This window comes from Chroicocephalus ridibundus, chromosome 3 (assembly GCF_963924245.1).
Source record: "Chroicocephalus ridibundus chromosome 3, bChrRid1.1, whole genome shotgun sequence".
Lineage (NCBI taxonomy): Eukaryota > Metazoa > Chordata > Aves > Charadriiformes > Laridae > Chroicocephalus > Chroicocephalus ridibundus.
The window spans coordinates 51,216,440-51,233,931 of record NC_086286.1 but is presented as its reverse complement, the minus strand read 5'-3'; the positions used below and the strand labels follow the sequence as shown (position 1 = coordinate 51,233,931).

At 37.2% G+C, this 17,492-nt stretch overlaps 1 protein-coding gene across 23 annotated transcripts in view; it reads left to right on the top strand.

Moving 5' to 3' along the window:
* The window catches only part of AFDN (afadin, adherens junction formation factor), a 129,542-nt gene that overhangs the window by 61,537 nt on the left and 50,513 nt on the right, over positions 1 to 17,492 (top strand). For 15 of the 23 annotated variants that reach the window (XM_063329143.1, XM_063329130.1, XM_063329140.1 and 12 more), the window contains 6 exons: positions 1,940 to 2,058; positions 7,035 to 7,096; positions 7,991 to 8,196; positions 11,876 to 11,896; positions 12,625 to 12,770; positions 15,043 to 15,137. In XM_063329143.1, coding sequence (XP_063185213.1) covers positions 1,940 to 2,058; positions 7,035 to 7,096; positions 7,991 to 8,196; positions 11,876 to 11,896; positions 12,625 to 12,770; positions 15,043 to 15,137 — 649 coding nt within the window. The remainder of the gene's footprint in view (positions 1 to 1,939; positions 2,059 to 7,034; positions 7,097 to 7,990; positions 8,197 to 11,875; positions 11,897 to 12,624; positions 12,771 to 15,042; positions 15,138 to 17,492) is intronic. The other 8 variants (XM_063329154.1, XM_063329146.1, XM_063329138.1 and 5 more) reach the window with 1 other exon arrangement.

Here is a 17,492-nt window from a genome sequence, read left to right as displayed (position 1 = left end):
TTGACTAAACAAACTGTCTTTGCAGTCATAGTTATAAACATTTTATGAGGTGATAATCTTTTCTTGCTTTCTTTCTGCACTGTCTTTCTGTTAATAAATTCTGCGCCAGAGCTGCATTTTCCAAGAGCAAACAAATAGAGTGAAATGACACAATGGTTAATGCCTTTCTTGGTTCTACGATCACATGCCTCAGATGAAATGAGAGAATGAATAATTTCAGCAGTATGAAATATAGCAGTCCTCCTAGAAATGCATTTCCTTCTATGTTTTATTACTGCTATTTTCATATTGAAATACTTGTAAAGAAATTTAGTGATAATGGTGTGGCAGTGTAGGTATTAATAATACTCTGATAGTTTTTTAATATATTTGTTAGTCTTTTTTTTTTTTTTTTCCACAGACTACTTATTCAGTTTTTCTCCTGTCTTTGTAGCTTTGTTTGTGACTGCATTCTTTTATCTTGGATGCATTCTTTACCTCTGATAGGAATTTATTTAGTGACATTTCGGAAGGAAAAAAAAAAACTTTTAAAACTATGAAAGCGACTCAAAATTGCTCAGAATTGGAGTTTCTGACATTATTATATACCATACCTCATTCTTTTCAGACTCATTAGAAAAATACTTCTAGGGCACCTAGGGAAGCTTGGGAAAACTTAGTATTTTTTTTTCGAGTTGTACTGTTTGAGAATGTACATCACATCTTGTTAAATCACTGGTGAATCACTTGTTTTCTAACAGTCGCGCTTATGAATTTGCTCTTCTGTTTGGAAAAGGGTAACAATAACTTCCATGAAAGTTCTCTGAGACCTGGTGATGAAAACTGATTCGTGGATTGGCACGTCAGTACTGAAAAAAAATATGTTGTTCAAACTCTTGTTTTGAGATGCACTTTTTTGTATGTTTTCCTATGTCAAATCAAATTATTTAGTCATAGAAATTTCTTAGGAAATATGGAAACACTTCATATTTTACTGATGTTATGGTTTCAACTCTTCATAGTGAAAAATAATTGCTACATATTTTGCTGCTTAAAGCATAACGTTTTCCCTTTCCTGATAGGGTTTGATGTAATTGAAAATCATAAATTAAAAGCTTCGTATTAAGGCGCTTGTGACACTGAAAGAAAACAAATGAAATTGTACATAAAAAAATTGCATAGTTTGCTACTTCTTGTCTTGGAAAATTATGTACTGTGTAGAAGACTTTCGTTAAGAACAGGATAAATTCTGTATCAATAATGTAAGCACTTGTAGCTATATGACAAGGGGTAACCATTTTAAACTGAAAGAGGGGAAATTTAGATTTAGATATCAGGAAGAAATTCTTTACGGTGAGCGTGGTGAGACACTGGAACAGGTTGCCCAGAGAAGGTGTGGATGCCCCATCCCTGGAAGTGTTCAAGGCCAGGCTGGATGGGGCTTTGGGCAACCTGGTCTAGTGGGAGGTGTCCCTGCCCATGGCAGGGGGGTTGGAACTAGATGATCTTTAAGGTCCCTTCCAACCCAAACCATTCTATGGTTCTATTACAGAAGCAGGGTAGGGGACCATAGCCAGTTTTAAATCTCTTAATATGTTTAACTTTGTCTGTTAGCTAAAGTTTTCATTAACAATTTGTTCTTACTTTGTATTGATAATTATGCAACTTTTAAATAAAGACATTTGAAATTTTCATTATATATTCTTGCAACGCATTAAGAAATAGCTGCTCCTAGCTGGTCATTATCATCTTTTGAATTGCAAGTGTGCGTGTGCTCTTCAATATTTCATTGCGGTGAAAGCACCTGCTGAGTTGCTGGATTCTATGCTGTACTCTTCTCTTCTGTTTTCCCATCTCTTTTCAAGCCTCAAATTGACACTTCATTTTAATAGTGACAAGCACAAACACTGGCTAATCCAATGTTTGCATGCTAAGCACCTGTCCCGCTGTTTTGAATTAGAGCACCAGCAGGCTTGATGGTGACAGGACATCATCAGCATCCAGCACAGCTGAACGAGGAATGGTGAAGCCAATGATTAGAATAGAACAGCAGCAAGATTACCGCAGACAGGAAAACAGGTAGGAAATGTGTAATCCATTACTTCTCATAACGGAAAAAAACTGGATACGTTTTTCTGATAGATCAAGCAGTGTGTTAAAATATCTTAAACTACCTGATTTTGCCAATGGAAAATGAGATGCCCTTTGAGATCTCGCTCCAAATAGAACCCAGGATTAACAACCAAAGCAAAAAATTTCAGAATGTTAAAAAAAATTCTTTGCTTCACTTTTCTGTTATTTGTAGTTCCCTTTTTGTAAAGTCAAGCTGATAGTCATGTCCTCCCACTGTTGTTGATTTGTGGTTAGGCATGTCATATGAAATGTCTTTAATAACAAAAGTACAATTATCTGAAACTTTCGTTTGTCTGGGGCAAAATGATGTGATTTACTTTGGAGAGGGAAATAATCAGGTCATTCCTGTTTCTACAGTAGTGTTCTTGGCAAGTTTTGTGACCTTGGATCTGAAACTACTCAGTAACTGTATAAACAATCTGGGTAAAAGGATTGAATGCATCGTCACCAAGTTTGTGGGTAATACCAAACTTGGAGGGCAGCAAATAAGCCACAAAAGAGCCACTGTTTAGAGAGACCTGTGCAACAAGAATTGTGTGAATTTTAACAAAAGTAAATGTGAAGCCCTGGACATGAGACAGAAAATGCCAAGAGCAGTGTAGGCTGAAGTCTGACCATTTGGATTGTAGCTCTGCTGAAAAGAACCTCGGGTCCTGGTGTATAGCAAGCTAAAGTTGAGTCAGCAGTGTGTATTGCAGCAGTGAAGGCAAACTATGTCCTGGGCTGCATCAGCAAGAACACAGCCACCAGATCACTGGCTTTTTTTAGGCCACAACTGGAATACTGTGTCTGGTTTTGGTGCCCCCAGAGATTGAAAGAGAGAGATACTGAAAAACTGGCAACAGTCCTGTGAAGGGACATCTCCACCAAGATGATTAGAGGATTAAAGAACTTGATGTATGAAGAAAGGCTGAAGAGATTTGTGTCTTTCAGTCTAGAAAGCAGGTGACTCAGGGTGGATCTAATCACAATGTTCCAATACCTAAAAGGGTAGTTACAGAGAAGATGGAGGTGCTGTCATCACAAGGTTGACAGGTGAAGAGGCAATGAGCAGAAATTGCTTCTGGGGAGAATTATCTGGCTGTAGGGAACAGAGGGGAGGAATCTTCACTGTGAGACCAAGTGAACTTTGCGATAGGTTGCCCAGAGAACTGGTGCGATCTTTCTCGCTGGAAATTTTCAAGATTCTGCTTGACAAGGGTCTGGATAATCGTGGATAATGCCTTGCTTTCAACAGAAGATTGGAGCACGTGATCTCCAGAGGTCTCTTCCAACTCAGCCTTCAGTGCAATTAGTTGCAACTGGAGTCCAATGTCTTAGTTCTGATAAAAAGAATGTATTTATGAAAAGAATGACTGGGTACCTACAGTTGGAATTACATAGTCTTGATAAGAGAAGGCTCAGGGTGGATCCTATCAATGGATGGAAATCCCTGATGGGAGGACCTTCTTTACAGTGAGAGTGATTGAGCACTGGAACAGATTGCCTGGAGAGGGTGTGGAATCTCCATCCTTGAAGGTATTCAGAACCTGACTGGACAAAGTCGTGAGCAACTTGACTCTAGTTGACCCTGTTTTGAGCAGGGAGGTTGGACCAGATGATCTCCAGAGGTCCCTTCACACCTCAGTGATTCCGTGGTTCTGTGAAAATAATTTTTTTTAAGTGTTTAAAAAAAAAATAAATTGTATTGCTGTCTACACAAATCAGCTTTTAAATTTAGATGAACTGCTATGATGAATGGATGAAAGGTAAGGTAAATGTGCTGCAGGGTTAAAAAGTGCAGTGATTCCGGTTGCAAAGCTTCTAGTATGAAGCTTCTTATACCTTTAGGTGGATTTATTGTTCACTAGACAGAAAACAGAGTTAAAGAAAAAAAAGGGCAGAAAATTGTTCTTCCAGCTGAATTGAATTCCTGATGTTCTAGTGTTTTGTATCAGGGACATCTTTTAAATGCTTTCAGTGAAGTTACAGTAGAATACAGCTCTGTTCTACTATACACCCTCTTGTTAGAGTGCCTGGGCATCTTGAGTCTCTTTTTCAGAACTGTTTTTATTAAGGTTGCTGAATTACTAGTGTGTTTACTGTAATTTTTCTCTCTCATAAAAGATGTACAAAAGTTGTACAAAAAGTTGTACAAAAGAAGGTGTTGAGGCGCTCCTAGTGTTAATATTTACTGAGTTCTAGCTGTGCATTTGTATGTTTATGAAGATTATGAAATATCCATATTTCTGCCATTCAGCAAGAGCACTTCTTATAAAGAGGATTATCTTGTGCTATAGTTGTATATTTCAAAAATACAGAGGCATCTGTGAGCTGCATCTTGGCTTTATTATTTTTTTTAAAAACCTTTTAAAATTTCTTCTGAAAAGAATATGCATACTAGTCTTATTGTTACTATACACAGGGTTTCTTTCATCTTGGTACCTGTGTACAGAAAATAGTTTTAGAGAGGCATCCAAACTACACTTAGATTTGTGATAGCTACAACTGCAGAGATCTTTTTTTTTTTTTTTTATCATCAGCGTTGACATTGCTGTTTTATTTCCGTGTACATCTTACATGTGTATAGTATGTGTTGTGTAATTGCATGGAGAGTTATTTATCTAAATACAGCATTTCTATCCCGTGCTCTTTCTCAGATGTATTCACTGTACTGAAATTAACAAAATAGCAAAGCTGGGCTGTCAAATGAGGAAATGCCAGGCAATGAGTTGCTCAGATAAACTGAATTCTTCCCCGTTGTGGATGTATTTTGTGTAGGCAACCCCTAATCAATATTTTATGGCCTTGCTAGACATACCCTAACTTGACTTTCAGAGTTGTTTAGTTCAGAGAATTTCATCAGAGAGGATTTTTCTATAAAAGCAATAGCACAAAGACTGTATATACTTCAAATGTATCCAGCAACAAAGTAGGTTGGCTAGCTGCTGTCATACCGGAAGCACCGAGAGTTATTTTAACTTAAATTTACAATTTGAGAAGCTTAATTAGAGAGTATTTCTTTTTGTGTGTGTTTAGGGAAGGCAGAAAATGGTTAGTTGAAGGAAACTCATATTAAGGTAGCTAAAATAATTGACTTAGTGCATCTGTTCCTAGAGAACTAATTTACAGGTAAAACTAAATTAACATTTCTTTAAAGAAGTCTCTTCTCTTCCTGCTTCATACTTACTTCTCTCTTAAAGCCAATTCAAACTTCTGTAAACAATCTTACACTAATCTGTATCAGTTCTCATCTCCTGTGCTGCTTTCTCTCCCATTGGAGGGAAGACTGAGAATCCTCTTCCTCCTTTGTGCTGAAAGGGATCACTACCTTATTGTTCTAAAGAAAAGGAAATAAATCATAAGCTGAAATCTGTCAAGTGGTTTACCAGCCAGTTTGTTGAAACACTTCTTTATCTTATTGCCATTCCTATAATAACAGATCAAAAATTTCTCTGGAGTTGTCGCTATAGTTCTATTTTGATAAGGCAGTGTGAATATTTTGATAAGGCGGTGTGAATATTAGTTACTCTTCTATGGAAGTAATTAAGTTCTCAGTAAAGACAATGCACTTCTGACAGTGTGGATGTAGTGAGAAATTAGTTCATCTTAAATTTATAGCAATAGAAACAGAGGAAATGCTACAATTTACACAACAACTGAGTGTTCTTCATAAAGAGCGCATTGTCGTCTTTGAAATGTAACTGAACTGGCAGAAATTGGTGTACATATTGCCCGGCTGTGCCTGCTGTTCCTTAACTTTCAGCTTCCCAGAACTTCATTTTGCTAAGCTCTTTTTATAATAAAGCATTATCTAGATGGCATAACTGATTTTTCTCTTGGTTTAAGTTTTTGCAAGTTTAAAAAAAAAAAAAAAAACACAGAAAAAACCCAATGAAACACCAAAACCCAAAGATACCCTTAATTTTTTGATTGAATATGCTGAAATTTAACTTTAGATCATTTGACATCAGCCTTCAAAGCTATCTTGTGGATTTTTATTACAGCAGATAGCTGAATAAAGGCTTTCTCTGTCTCTGCTCTGTGGCATAACTAAAATTTCTCAGGAGAATGAGGCTTATATAATCGTATTACATTCCTTTCTTTATCAAAGTTGCTGGGAAAAGTAGAAAGCTACTTATTGTGTTACATGTGGTTAAAAATGGCTATTGCATGCAGAAGACGTTAAGCTTTTACATATTTCCTAAAAATAGGTGCCTAACTACAGAGAACAGCTCAGTTAATGCTTTTGCTTAAGGGAGGAGTGAGATATGTGCTTAACCTTTTGTAGACACCAGAACACTAAAATTCTCTGTTCTTTTTTTTTTTTTTTCCTCTTTGAATTCTCTGATAGGTACTAGTAAAAAAGAGCACTGCAGTTGGTTTAAGTGAGGATATGGTTCTGGAGATCACGTTTCTTAACTGGGACTGCTGTTTCTTAATACAGCACAGCAACAGCTAGGTGGGGGGGGGGGCGGTGTCTAGATTTTACCTCCTTTTCCTCCTTACCAGAGGAAAGGACAAATAAGTTGACCAAGTTCTCAGTTTTGAGGGCATTAAGGCTGGCAAAGTACATTTATTGTAACCGAGCTGATGTTTCAGTTGAAGCTTCCTCCACTTTTTCATGTGTCCATGAATAATTTGTTACTTGAATCCTGTCAATAGCAGATGGCAAACTGATCCTATCAGTCTGCCATACAGCCCAGAAGAGGATGTTCATTAATATCACAGACTCCACAGTTCAAGTCTGTACTTCGATCTGTCGTGTTGCAGGCAAATATAGCTTGAATGAATCCAGAGGATAGGTAAGAAAAGGATCGTTTTGGGGAAGGATGTCGTGTCAGCATTTGGAACCAGTATATTTGGAGAAATCTATCATTTTACAGTGGAATTAATATCACCCGTGTGTATTGTTTGTTTTAATTTTTGTCTGTCTTCTTTAGATCTCAGGATACCCATGGACCAGAACTGATACTACCTGCCAGTATTGAATTCAGGGAAAGCTGTAAGTAAATTGTGAAGTTATAACACTAACCTGTTGACAGGTTTTTCTATAGTACAGTATTTCAGTCAGCTCTAAAACTTAAGGGTAACTTAAGTAAACATTGAAAAGAATAATTTCTAAACAGATTATAGTTAATCCAGTAATATAATTTATTTTGTTGGAGAGGGTGAACAGACACTTCAGGTATTGAGGCAGGTTCATGCATACCTTAATTCTAATTGTATTTCAACTCTTTATCTTCAGATACTCAAGTTTAACTGTGTCAAAAAATGTTAATCCCATCTCCTCAACGGTACATTGAATTCATCCTCTTTCTTCTATACAGTTCTCCATGCCTTGGATAATAGACTACATCTTGGTTAAAATCCGTTTTATATAAAATCTGATTAAATTCTAAATGAAAATTTAAACTTAATTTTTTGTTATCTTGGTCCACAGGTTTTTTAAGGGCTCAAGTCTGGTAGAAGAATATCATACCAGAGATTGTCCAGAATTCATATATTTGAAACTATATATATTTGTGAGCAAGCAAAGATTTTTATTAGTATAAAATTCCCTATAAGGGAGATTTGTAGGAATAGAATGGACAAGAGAAAACTTGCATTTTCCTGTTCCCTTGAAGATGCAAATCTTCATCAAAGAGATAGGAAGTAATACAGAAATGTTTCCTGATGATCAGATTTTCTAGCTCTGTATAGAAGTGTGTTGTTATTGTGCCTAACTAACTGTAGTACATAATAAACAATGTAGAGTTCAAATTCCTCTAAGTTGCTTCCCTCTCCCCACTGCCTCCTGCAAGAAGAAAACTTCTACATCCCAACTTACAGATTGTTTTATTTCATTTTCGTTCTGTCTTTGGCTTTATGACATGTTTTTTTTCCTCGTTCTCTGCAGCTGAAGATGCCTTCTTATCTGCCATTATAAATTACACAAATAGCTCAACAGTTCATTTTAAGCTGTCACCTACATATGTGTTGTATATGACATGTCGGTATGTATTGTCAAGCCAGTACAGACCTGACATCACTCCTACTGAGCGTACTCACAAAGTCATTGCAATAGTCAACAAGATGGTGAACATGATGGAAGGAGTTATACAGGTGAGTTTCGCTGCAAAAACATATCAAGGGAATTAAATGCATCTAATAACCTTCTTAGTCTTTTTCTTAGTGTTCAATGAACTATTGTTAAGGGTCAGACTAATACATGCGTTGAGTGCCCATCTGAAGATTTGCTTTTGTGCCAGTGAGTGGTAAGAAACTCTCTCTTGAGCAATGTGGGAGGTTAGGGAGGGGCTGTTGCCCTGCAGATATGTTCTCTGACAAGAAGTCGTTCCTCTGTTCTCTAGAAAAACAAGTTGGATGTGCTTATTAAAGACTATCGTATAGATAGCAGTTGCTTGCAGTGATTGATGTTTGAAGTGAACATATTAAAAAGAAACATGACTTTTGAATTTTGATCCTGTTACTTTTACAACTTCTGTAACTACAAAAATGGTAATAAAACTGGACTTTCTGAACCAAGATGACACAATTGCTTTATAAAGAAAAATGTAAATTCTCAAATGTTCCAGCATCTTATATGTATTGCTATTATGTGTGCAAAACTTCTACAGAAGCACAGGGGGACTTCTGTTTTGTGTAGGAATGCAGGATAAGATCCAGTGGGTTGTCTGTGAAATTAGACAATACCTTGCATTGTGTAACTGCTGATAAAATTTAATGAGCATTTCCTGAAAAAGGAGTGCTAGTTGTAGGTATCCTCACTAATGAATTATTGTAACTTCTTTGTCTGTAGAATTTTCTCAGAGGAAAAATTGAAATATATTTCTGTGTTTGCTAAAACATACACGTCCGTTGCAAAAAGTACTGCCATAGTAGCCTCGATATAGCAAGGACGCTGCTGCGCTAGGCACTGTACAAGCATAACAAACGCATCAGTCCTGCTTTAGAGAATTTACGATGCAAGTGTTACACAACGGGTTGATTAAGGGAGAAGAGGAAAGTAAACAACAAGAGAGTGGCATGAAAATCACAGTACATCAAAACTGTTCAGCTTTTTGTTTGGATTTTGGAAAGATTTAATGGAGTTTTCAGTAGGGAGAATGTTATAATTGTACAGCTCTGTAAACAGTAACTACAGGCTCCCACCTTTCACAAGAAAGAATGGGACAAAATGCCGGTGTTGAAGACGCTTTACAGTAAGAAAAGAAGGACTAGCCTTTCACGTACGTTTTGAAGCTGATGAGAGGCTGAAAATTGGTTTGAATCTGAATTGGTGAACTAATACATTACTTTGACTCTTGATGCCGTGGTAAATGGATATTTGATAAAATCGAAATGGCATCAAAAGTTAAACATTCAGGTTCTGCTATAAAAAAAGAAAAGATCTGGCTGTGTAAGACTGAATTCACTAAGGTCAGAGAGGAAAGACCGTGGCAGTAGTGAAGAACATGAAATGTAAAGAGCCTGAATGTAGTTGTGAAAATGGAAAGTAAACAATGAAAGGGACGGCTTCAAATATAATTTGGAAATTACAGGGCCGAATCAAAGTTTCTATAACTTTGAATCAGTTTATATAACTAATGTAAACTGGTAACAATGACCCCCAAAAGACTTGAGTGACAGGGATGGGTACAGTGGGAATGCAAAGATAAAGTTCTTCGTTCTTTGTGTTGAACTAAAATGGATAACCATGTAGCTGCTAGAAGATAGATGTGGGCTCAAACATCAGTTAGATTTGGAAACAAGTCAAAGCTGTAAAATAGATTATCCTGTGAAAACATTAATTTCCAACACTGAGAAAGTCTTCCCAAATCAAGTCCAGCCTTGTGGTTGTTGCAAGCAGGTGTATTTTATATAATCCTGCTAATTATCATTTTGTAATACTGTTAACAGTATTACAAAACTGTTAACAAAAAGTGTTTGTTTGGGATGTCCTTTGTGAAAGGCCTTTTCTACAGCATTTCAACTCTATAGTCACAACCTAATCTCCAACCTAAAATTTAAGGAAGACAGCAACAAGGAAGTCGGGGCTGCATTTGTGCTTTGTGAAAGATGTTATCTAGTTGCAAGAAATAAACTGAAGAGAGTTGAAGGTTGAAGAACATTGGTAGGAGGTTTTTCCAGATGTCATGCTGAAGAAGCTGGAGGAAAGGGGGAAAATTACAAAGGTGACGAAAGAGTAGAACTTCAGTGAATTTCAAAGTTAATGGGCTGGAGACAAAGAAATGCATTGATTCTAAAGCTTGACCAGGAAAATGTCATTAGCTTGGACCTGTCTTAGTGGAGTATAAACAGAACTGGCTAAGCTAAGTCAAATTACTTCATCCAAGCTGTAGAATGAGTGGTTATATTGATGGCTGTCACACTACTATGTAGTAAGTTGGTGGATCACAATAGCTTTTTTTGTATGTCTCAACTGGAAAGCACTCCTGCACTGAAAGGGATCTGAGGGTGTGAAAGACAAAGAGGGCAGATGGGAGGCAAGGGGAGAGAGGCACCCAGAGCAGAAGCAAAAGGAAGGTGCACAAACTCCTGTGCTGTACTGTGGGAGTGAAATAAATTGTTTAGATCCTAATTTTGCCTGCCTAGATCGTAAAGACACTTGACAGCTTTCTGAAGTTACTCAAGTAGTACTTGCTAACAAATTGTGTAACTTTCTGTAGTCTTTGCTTTAGTGTATGCAGAAATTATAGAAGACTTAATATGAGATAGAGATAAAATGGGAGAGATCTATGAGAAGGCTTGGTGCTTCCAATAAAAATCTAGGAATAGAAACTTAGTTCATATAAAAAGCCAGGGTTTTTTTTGTCCTGATTTATTTTTTTCCAAATCATTCTGTAGCATTTCTGATCCTCTGCAAATTTTATCGTTTGTGTGTGGAAGGAGTATCTCCTTTCGTTCTGCATTTTCAGGCAGTTCAGAGTGCCTTGGTTGAAAAGGGAGAAGAAACACAGAAGCAGTGGCAATTAGTTTCTTTTTGAGCTCTAACTAAAGTTACGATAGTAACAGCAAAGGACACCTCAAATTTTTACATCAAAGCTCGGTGTGTTGCAGGTGGGGGAGAGTGGTCTGAATAGAAAGCCAAAATGAATTAGGTTAATAGCTCAGTTTTAAATAATCAGACAGACTTATCTGGTGGGGTTTTTTTTGTTTCCTTAACTCAGTGTAGCTTTTAAGCAGCATTTAAGCAGCTTAGTGCAGTATTTCATCTGACTGTCTTTTGTTGTTTAAAACAGTCTTTTTGTTCTTTAATTGAAAAGCCATGTATTAAATCTGTCCTAGGTGTTTTATGCTTTTTGTTTGATTGTTGGTTTTGTTTTGGTTTTTTTTCTTACTCTTTTTTTTTTATCCTGGCCCCTCTTTGTGTGTGTTCGTACATTGTCTTCATTGCAGCACTGTGGGCAAATAGCTCCCTGGATCTGTTACTTGGATGATAATTACCCTGTTGCCTGCAAAAAGTTCTGCAGGGTTTCTGTGGTGCACTGAGCATGGAATAACCAACTAGTCTGGGATGTCAACTAGTATAGAGCATTCCTTGAATTAGTTGTGACATGGGCACTTCAGTTCTTTGCTGTTGTGCTACTAGTCCTATTAAAATAATTCAATTTTAAAAGGGGCTCAGTTGCATCGTAGCTACTAGTTAATGCATCTGTGTATAACTGTGAACATAAGTGTTGTACCTTCATATTTAGTGTTTGATTTCTAAAGCTATCATGATTGTTCACAAGTTTCTTTCTTCTATTCTGTTTGATTTCCTTCGTCCGTTTTTCTCCAGGAGGTAGACCAGGTTGATCAGGTAGGATATATTGCTGGGAACTGATCCTAGCTATGTTGGCTTAGCTCAGTTTCTCATGCTGCTTCCATATCAAAATACGATAAACAGCTGGACTTGAACGGTTCATAACACTCATTCAGCAACTGGAACATGCAGTACTAAAATCCTTTTTTGACTTGCAACTTTTACGGCATTCCATAATTTCTGCTTAACGCACTTCAATGTGGATATGAAATGACCAAAGTTCTTTTTCTTCCCTTTATTTTCTTTTTTTGTTGTTTGTGGTTCCTATTCTTTGGATTTCATCTGAGGTTGCCTGGCCTGGCATTTGTGGTCGGGAGATGGTGAGATAGATCAGTACTTGATACTGAATCACCTGGTATCAAAGCCAGTGAGCGCAGTATCAGGGTGGCAGTGGGCAGTAGTGAATATGCGCTTAAAAGTGCACAGATTACCAGATACTGCATTCCGCTAAGCTCAGCACCGTGTAACTGGATGCTTATGCCGTGGCTTTATTGATATTGCTATTGGCAATTTAACAGAATTTTGTATGTTCAGTGAACATGTTAAAATTGAACTTCACAGCAATTGCAATATTACATACAAACATTTTGCAAATATCTGGTATCTGAGATATGTTTGGTGAAGTGGGAGAAGGTACTGGTCTATCTTTTGGAGCCTTTTTAAGCTGCCGTGCTTTATCAGAAGACTATTTCCCTGTATTATTTCTTGCTTCTTTCTACTTACAGAAACAGAAGAATATTGCTGGGGCACTTGCCTTTTGGATGGCAAACGCATCTGAATTACTGAATTTCATAAAGCAAGACCGAGATCTTAGCCGAATTACTGTGGATGCACAAGATGTTTTGGCACACTTAGTTCAAATGGCATTCAAGTAAGGCTATCAAACTTTTCTTTCACTTAAAATAGTCTGGTTTTCTGTGGTTTTTAGAATAACTTCACATTTTTGCCAAAATTTTGGTTTAGCAATAATGTCTTCTGTGTATTGTTAAACATCTGAGAGGAGGATTTATAAGAGAGGCTAGACTTATTTATTTAGACATATATTCTGTTCTACGAATATGTGTCACTGGGCTATGCAAGGAGTTTCATCTGTTAGCTGTTCTTGTGATAGTCAAGGCTGCCAATTAAAATTTTAGGGAAATGTTATTTAAATTGGATTTGTGTTGATTGCTTTTTTTTTTTTAATTTAAAGTTTTTATGGAGATGTGCTGAAAGGTTATTTTTGCTGTTAATATATAAATACATAGGCTTAAATATTTATGGGGCTCTAAAGTAATGAACCTTGTCCTCTTTAAGGGCTTCTAATGATATTAATAATCTACTCCTTTCATAATTCACGTAAGCAGCAATTTGCACAGTGGGTTTTTTTGCACAATTTTTTCTTAAAAACATAAAGGTAGGTTTTGCCTTGGGGTAAAATCAACCTATGCTAGTCAGCTCAGGCACTTACAATACTGATTGAAAGAAAAACTGAATGAAGTACCTAATGGGAAGGGAAGTCCTCTGAGGAAAGGATCCTCGAACAAAGATAACAAAATTGAGTGAGTTAATCAACAAGAAAGGCTTAATTTTTGTACATGTTTAGATATTTTTTTTTCCCCAAGCCAGCATTGAACAAGTTTTTCTCAGCAAATTTGTGTCTCTGAAACTAATGTTTAGAGAAGTCCCAGTGTACCTTGAGTGACTTATACCCAGACTTCCTCTATTTGTAAGATGTCTATTTTAAATATGGTCTTTTCATACTTCTGTAATAGCACAGAATATAATCATTCTTCTTTTTATACCATGACAGGATTGGGAGACCTAACCCATTGTTAACTGTTTAGCTTTAAGGGGGGTTGAATTGCTCTAAAGAGTAATAAGTAGTATGTGAATGTGGAATGTGAAACCTTATCATTGCTTTCTGAACATTTGAAAGGTATCAGAGAAGCACCAAAGCACTTTGTAGTACTCCCACAGATTTTTTTTTTTTTTCTCTTGGTGAATTATGGGAAAATAGGTTATACCAAGTAGCTTTTTTGACAGTCTTTCATTTGTTTATAGTACCTCTAAATTATTAACTGTTAATGAAGCTGTATGCCTTTTTGCCACAGGTCAGTGTTTTGGATTGGTGTCTTGAAACAACTCTTTACTACTTCAATTTACTAGATAGTCATTGAAGACAGAATATTTCTGGGGCTAGGAAGGAATGGCACTGTATATTTCCCTGTAAACAATGAGCAGGCTGGATGCGAAAGGGTATTTCTGAATTTCAGCTGTGTGTGAATTCTCCCCTAAGTACACTGTAACATGGAAGATTTCAAATGGATGTGTTAAACTTTTGGAGAACAGAACTGTGGAATATATATTTAGAAGGCAAATAAAAAGCACAACAGAAGCATGAAAAGAAAAACATCTGCTGTGAAAATGTATGGTAACAACTGGCATACCCAGAATTCGTTGAAATTGCCTTGGCTTTTTTTTCCTAGCAATTGAGGATATTTCATTATGAATGTTGCCAGTGAAACAGAAAGAGGAGTTGTAGAAAGCCGTGAAATGTTTTCCTTTTACAATTTCATTCCCTTTTAGTTTCAGTTCTTAACAGAAAATGTATAAATGAATTATCAAAACAGTGTTAAAGAAAATGTTTAATTATTAGAAGAGAAAGAATACTAAAACAGAAGAGAAATACAAGAATCAAAAAATTGTTTACACAGAACACTAGGGCCATTTCAGGATCTTGGGCATTGGCTCAGAATAGGAAATTTTTTTTTTAATACTACTCTTGATAGATTTTGAAACAGAAAAAAGTGTATTTCTGTGTGGAAAAGTAGTTTTTGTGATCTTACAGAAGCACAGTTTGGCCTGATGGCATCTCTTTATGTAGCATATGACCTTTGCTTATAATCGTGATAGCGATACTGCATTTGAGTGACTGTGTTTGTTCCCTGACAACCTAATTCTTCTTCCAACGTTTCTAGGAAAGGTGTGGGAGGACTGGTCTCTCTGGCCTTTTAAAAAGTATTATTTGGTTCCCTATAGTCACATACATAACACTGCAATTCCAGGAATCTTGTAATTGGATAGATCTCTTTTCTTTAGAAGCATTCATAATGAACACATAAAGGATTTTAAAATTTCGTTGTTTTTCCCCTCCCTTCCAGGTACCTGGTTCATTGTCTGCAATCAGAGCTTAATAACTACATGCCAGCGTTCCTTGATGATCCAGAGGAAAATAATCCTCAGAGGCCTAAAATAGGTTAGACTACTTGACGTTTTCTTGTGTCTTCTAAACCATGCAGTTAATTAATAATAAATAGAATTTTTCCTAACAGTGATATGATATTTACAAACTGCCCTAACCCCTGAGAATTGTTTGGATCAATTTTGTATGGATGATAAGAAAGGACAGTAGTGACATTCAAACGATCTGTATTTGGTTTTAAAATCATGGAATAATTTAGTTTCGAGGGGAACCTCTGGGTGTCACCTATTCCAGTGTCTTGCTCAAGGCAGGTGCAACTGGATCGGGTTGTTCAGAGCATTGCCCGGTTGAGTACTGAATCTCCACTGAGGGATGGAGATGCCGTAACATCTCTGAGTAAACTGTTCCAACGTTTGACCACCCTCATGGTGAAAATACTTTTCCTGTATCTAATTGGAAGTACCCATATTGCAATTCTTGTGTTGGTTGGTTTGTTGTTCTCTGCTATGACTGTGCACCTTTGAGAGGGATCTTGTTCTGAACCCCTCCCATTAGGTAGATGAAGACAGCAGTAAGCTGTGCCCTTAGTCGTCTCTTTCCCTGGGATGAATGAAATCCACTTCTCTGTCCCTCTCTGTCTTTTTCTCCAGCCCCCTAATCATCTTGGTTGCTCTCTGCTGAATTTGCTCCATTAAATTGGCATCTTCCTTGTGCTGGGGAGTCTAAGACTGCTCCAGATGCAGTTGTACAAATGCTGAATGCATAGGAGGGATTTCTTTGTTCCCTTCTGCTAGCTTCACTGCTGTTAACTTAATAGCTTAGTATGCAACTGACTGCCTTTCAAGCAAGGACGCGCTGCTTAATCACACTCAACTTGATGTTTACTAGAATCTCTACATCATTTTCAGCAGGGTTGCTTTCTATCCAGATGCACAGACTTATTCCTTCTCAGATGCAGGACTTGGCAGTTGCCTTTGAACTTCATGAAGTCCCTGTCAGCCCATTTCTCCAGCCTACTGAAGCCCTTCCGAAAAATAGCACTGCCCTTCAGTGTGTCAATATTTTCCCTCATCCTGGGGGGAAACTGCCATGGCTTTTGTTGGTATCATCTCTGAATTTGCTGAGAATGCACTCCATACGATCTCTCGGGTCATTAATAAAATCATTAAACAGTATCGGTCCCAGCCTCAGTCCATGAGGGAAGCCACTAATAGCCTACTGCCAACTGGACTTCCTATCCACAAATGCACCAAGTCCAGCGGTCCAGCCAAATATCTACCTACATTATCATCTGCTTATCCAGTCCTTATCTCAGCAATTTCACTATAAGGATGCTACGGGAGAATCTGCCAAAGTACCTCCCAGATACTAAGGTTAAGCTGACTGGCCTTGTAGATTCCTGCCAAGGATCCCTGCCATGATACTTTAAATATGGTGGTGCTTTGCAGCAACGTCAGTCTTCCTGGGCTGTTCCTGTCCATGAGAGCATTCTGCTCATGTGTGCTGTCCCACTATGTCTGTAATCCCGGCTCGGTAACTGTGCTCAGACTTCTAACGCCTCTTGCTGTTTTCCATGCTGAACGCATTCAGGCACAGGCCCCTGAGATAGGAACCCCCTGTTGTACTTTTCATGGGGAAAGTGCGAGAGCCTCCTACGTTATGTAGCCTGGTGACTAAAGAAGAAAATGGAAAACGTAAAAAATATTCAAGTTTGAAGGGATTAACCGGGGATAAGAGGTTAGGAAGAGTTAAGAAGATAGTGACATTCTGAATAATTGAAGTAAAGATGATCTGCAGAGCTATTACATACAGTCATTCCGTTCAACTACGAAGAGTATCCATACAAAATTCATACATACTTTCTGGTCTTTTGGGTATTAAACTTGCTGCAATTGCTTTGTTCCTGTGTTGAACAATGAAGGAAGGTTTTAGTGCCCTGTACTGAAGCGAGAGAACTTTCTGGAACGTGAACTCTGAAAAAGTAGCAAACTGAAATTGGAATAAAGGCAGATGACGTTCATTATTTTAGTTATTTTTGAACTGCTTTATATATTTCTATCTTATAACATACAGATAATTTTTTTTCAGTCACAATTCTGTGTTTCAATTCTACAGAAATTGATTTGGTGGTCTCTTCAATAGAGATTTCAGATAAAAGTATTGCCTTAAAAGAAGGCTTAGAGATAAATGTTCTGCTTGCATTAATACATTCCACTAGGAAGCATATAAGGATATTTGCTCATGGTGAAGCTAACAGGGAGACCTTGCTTCTTACATAATACTGCATTGAACTAATGGGCAACAGGAAATTTGAGTAATATTTAAAAAAAACTAATGTGTAAACAGGAGATGCATTCTGTAGTTTAAGTACATCATGCAATGCAAATAGTTTTTGCTGAAATTTTTGAA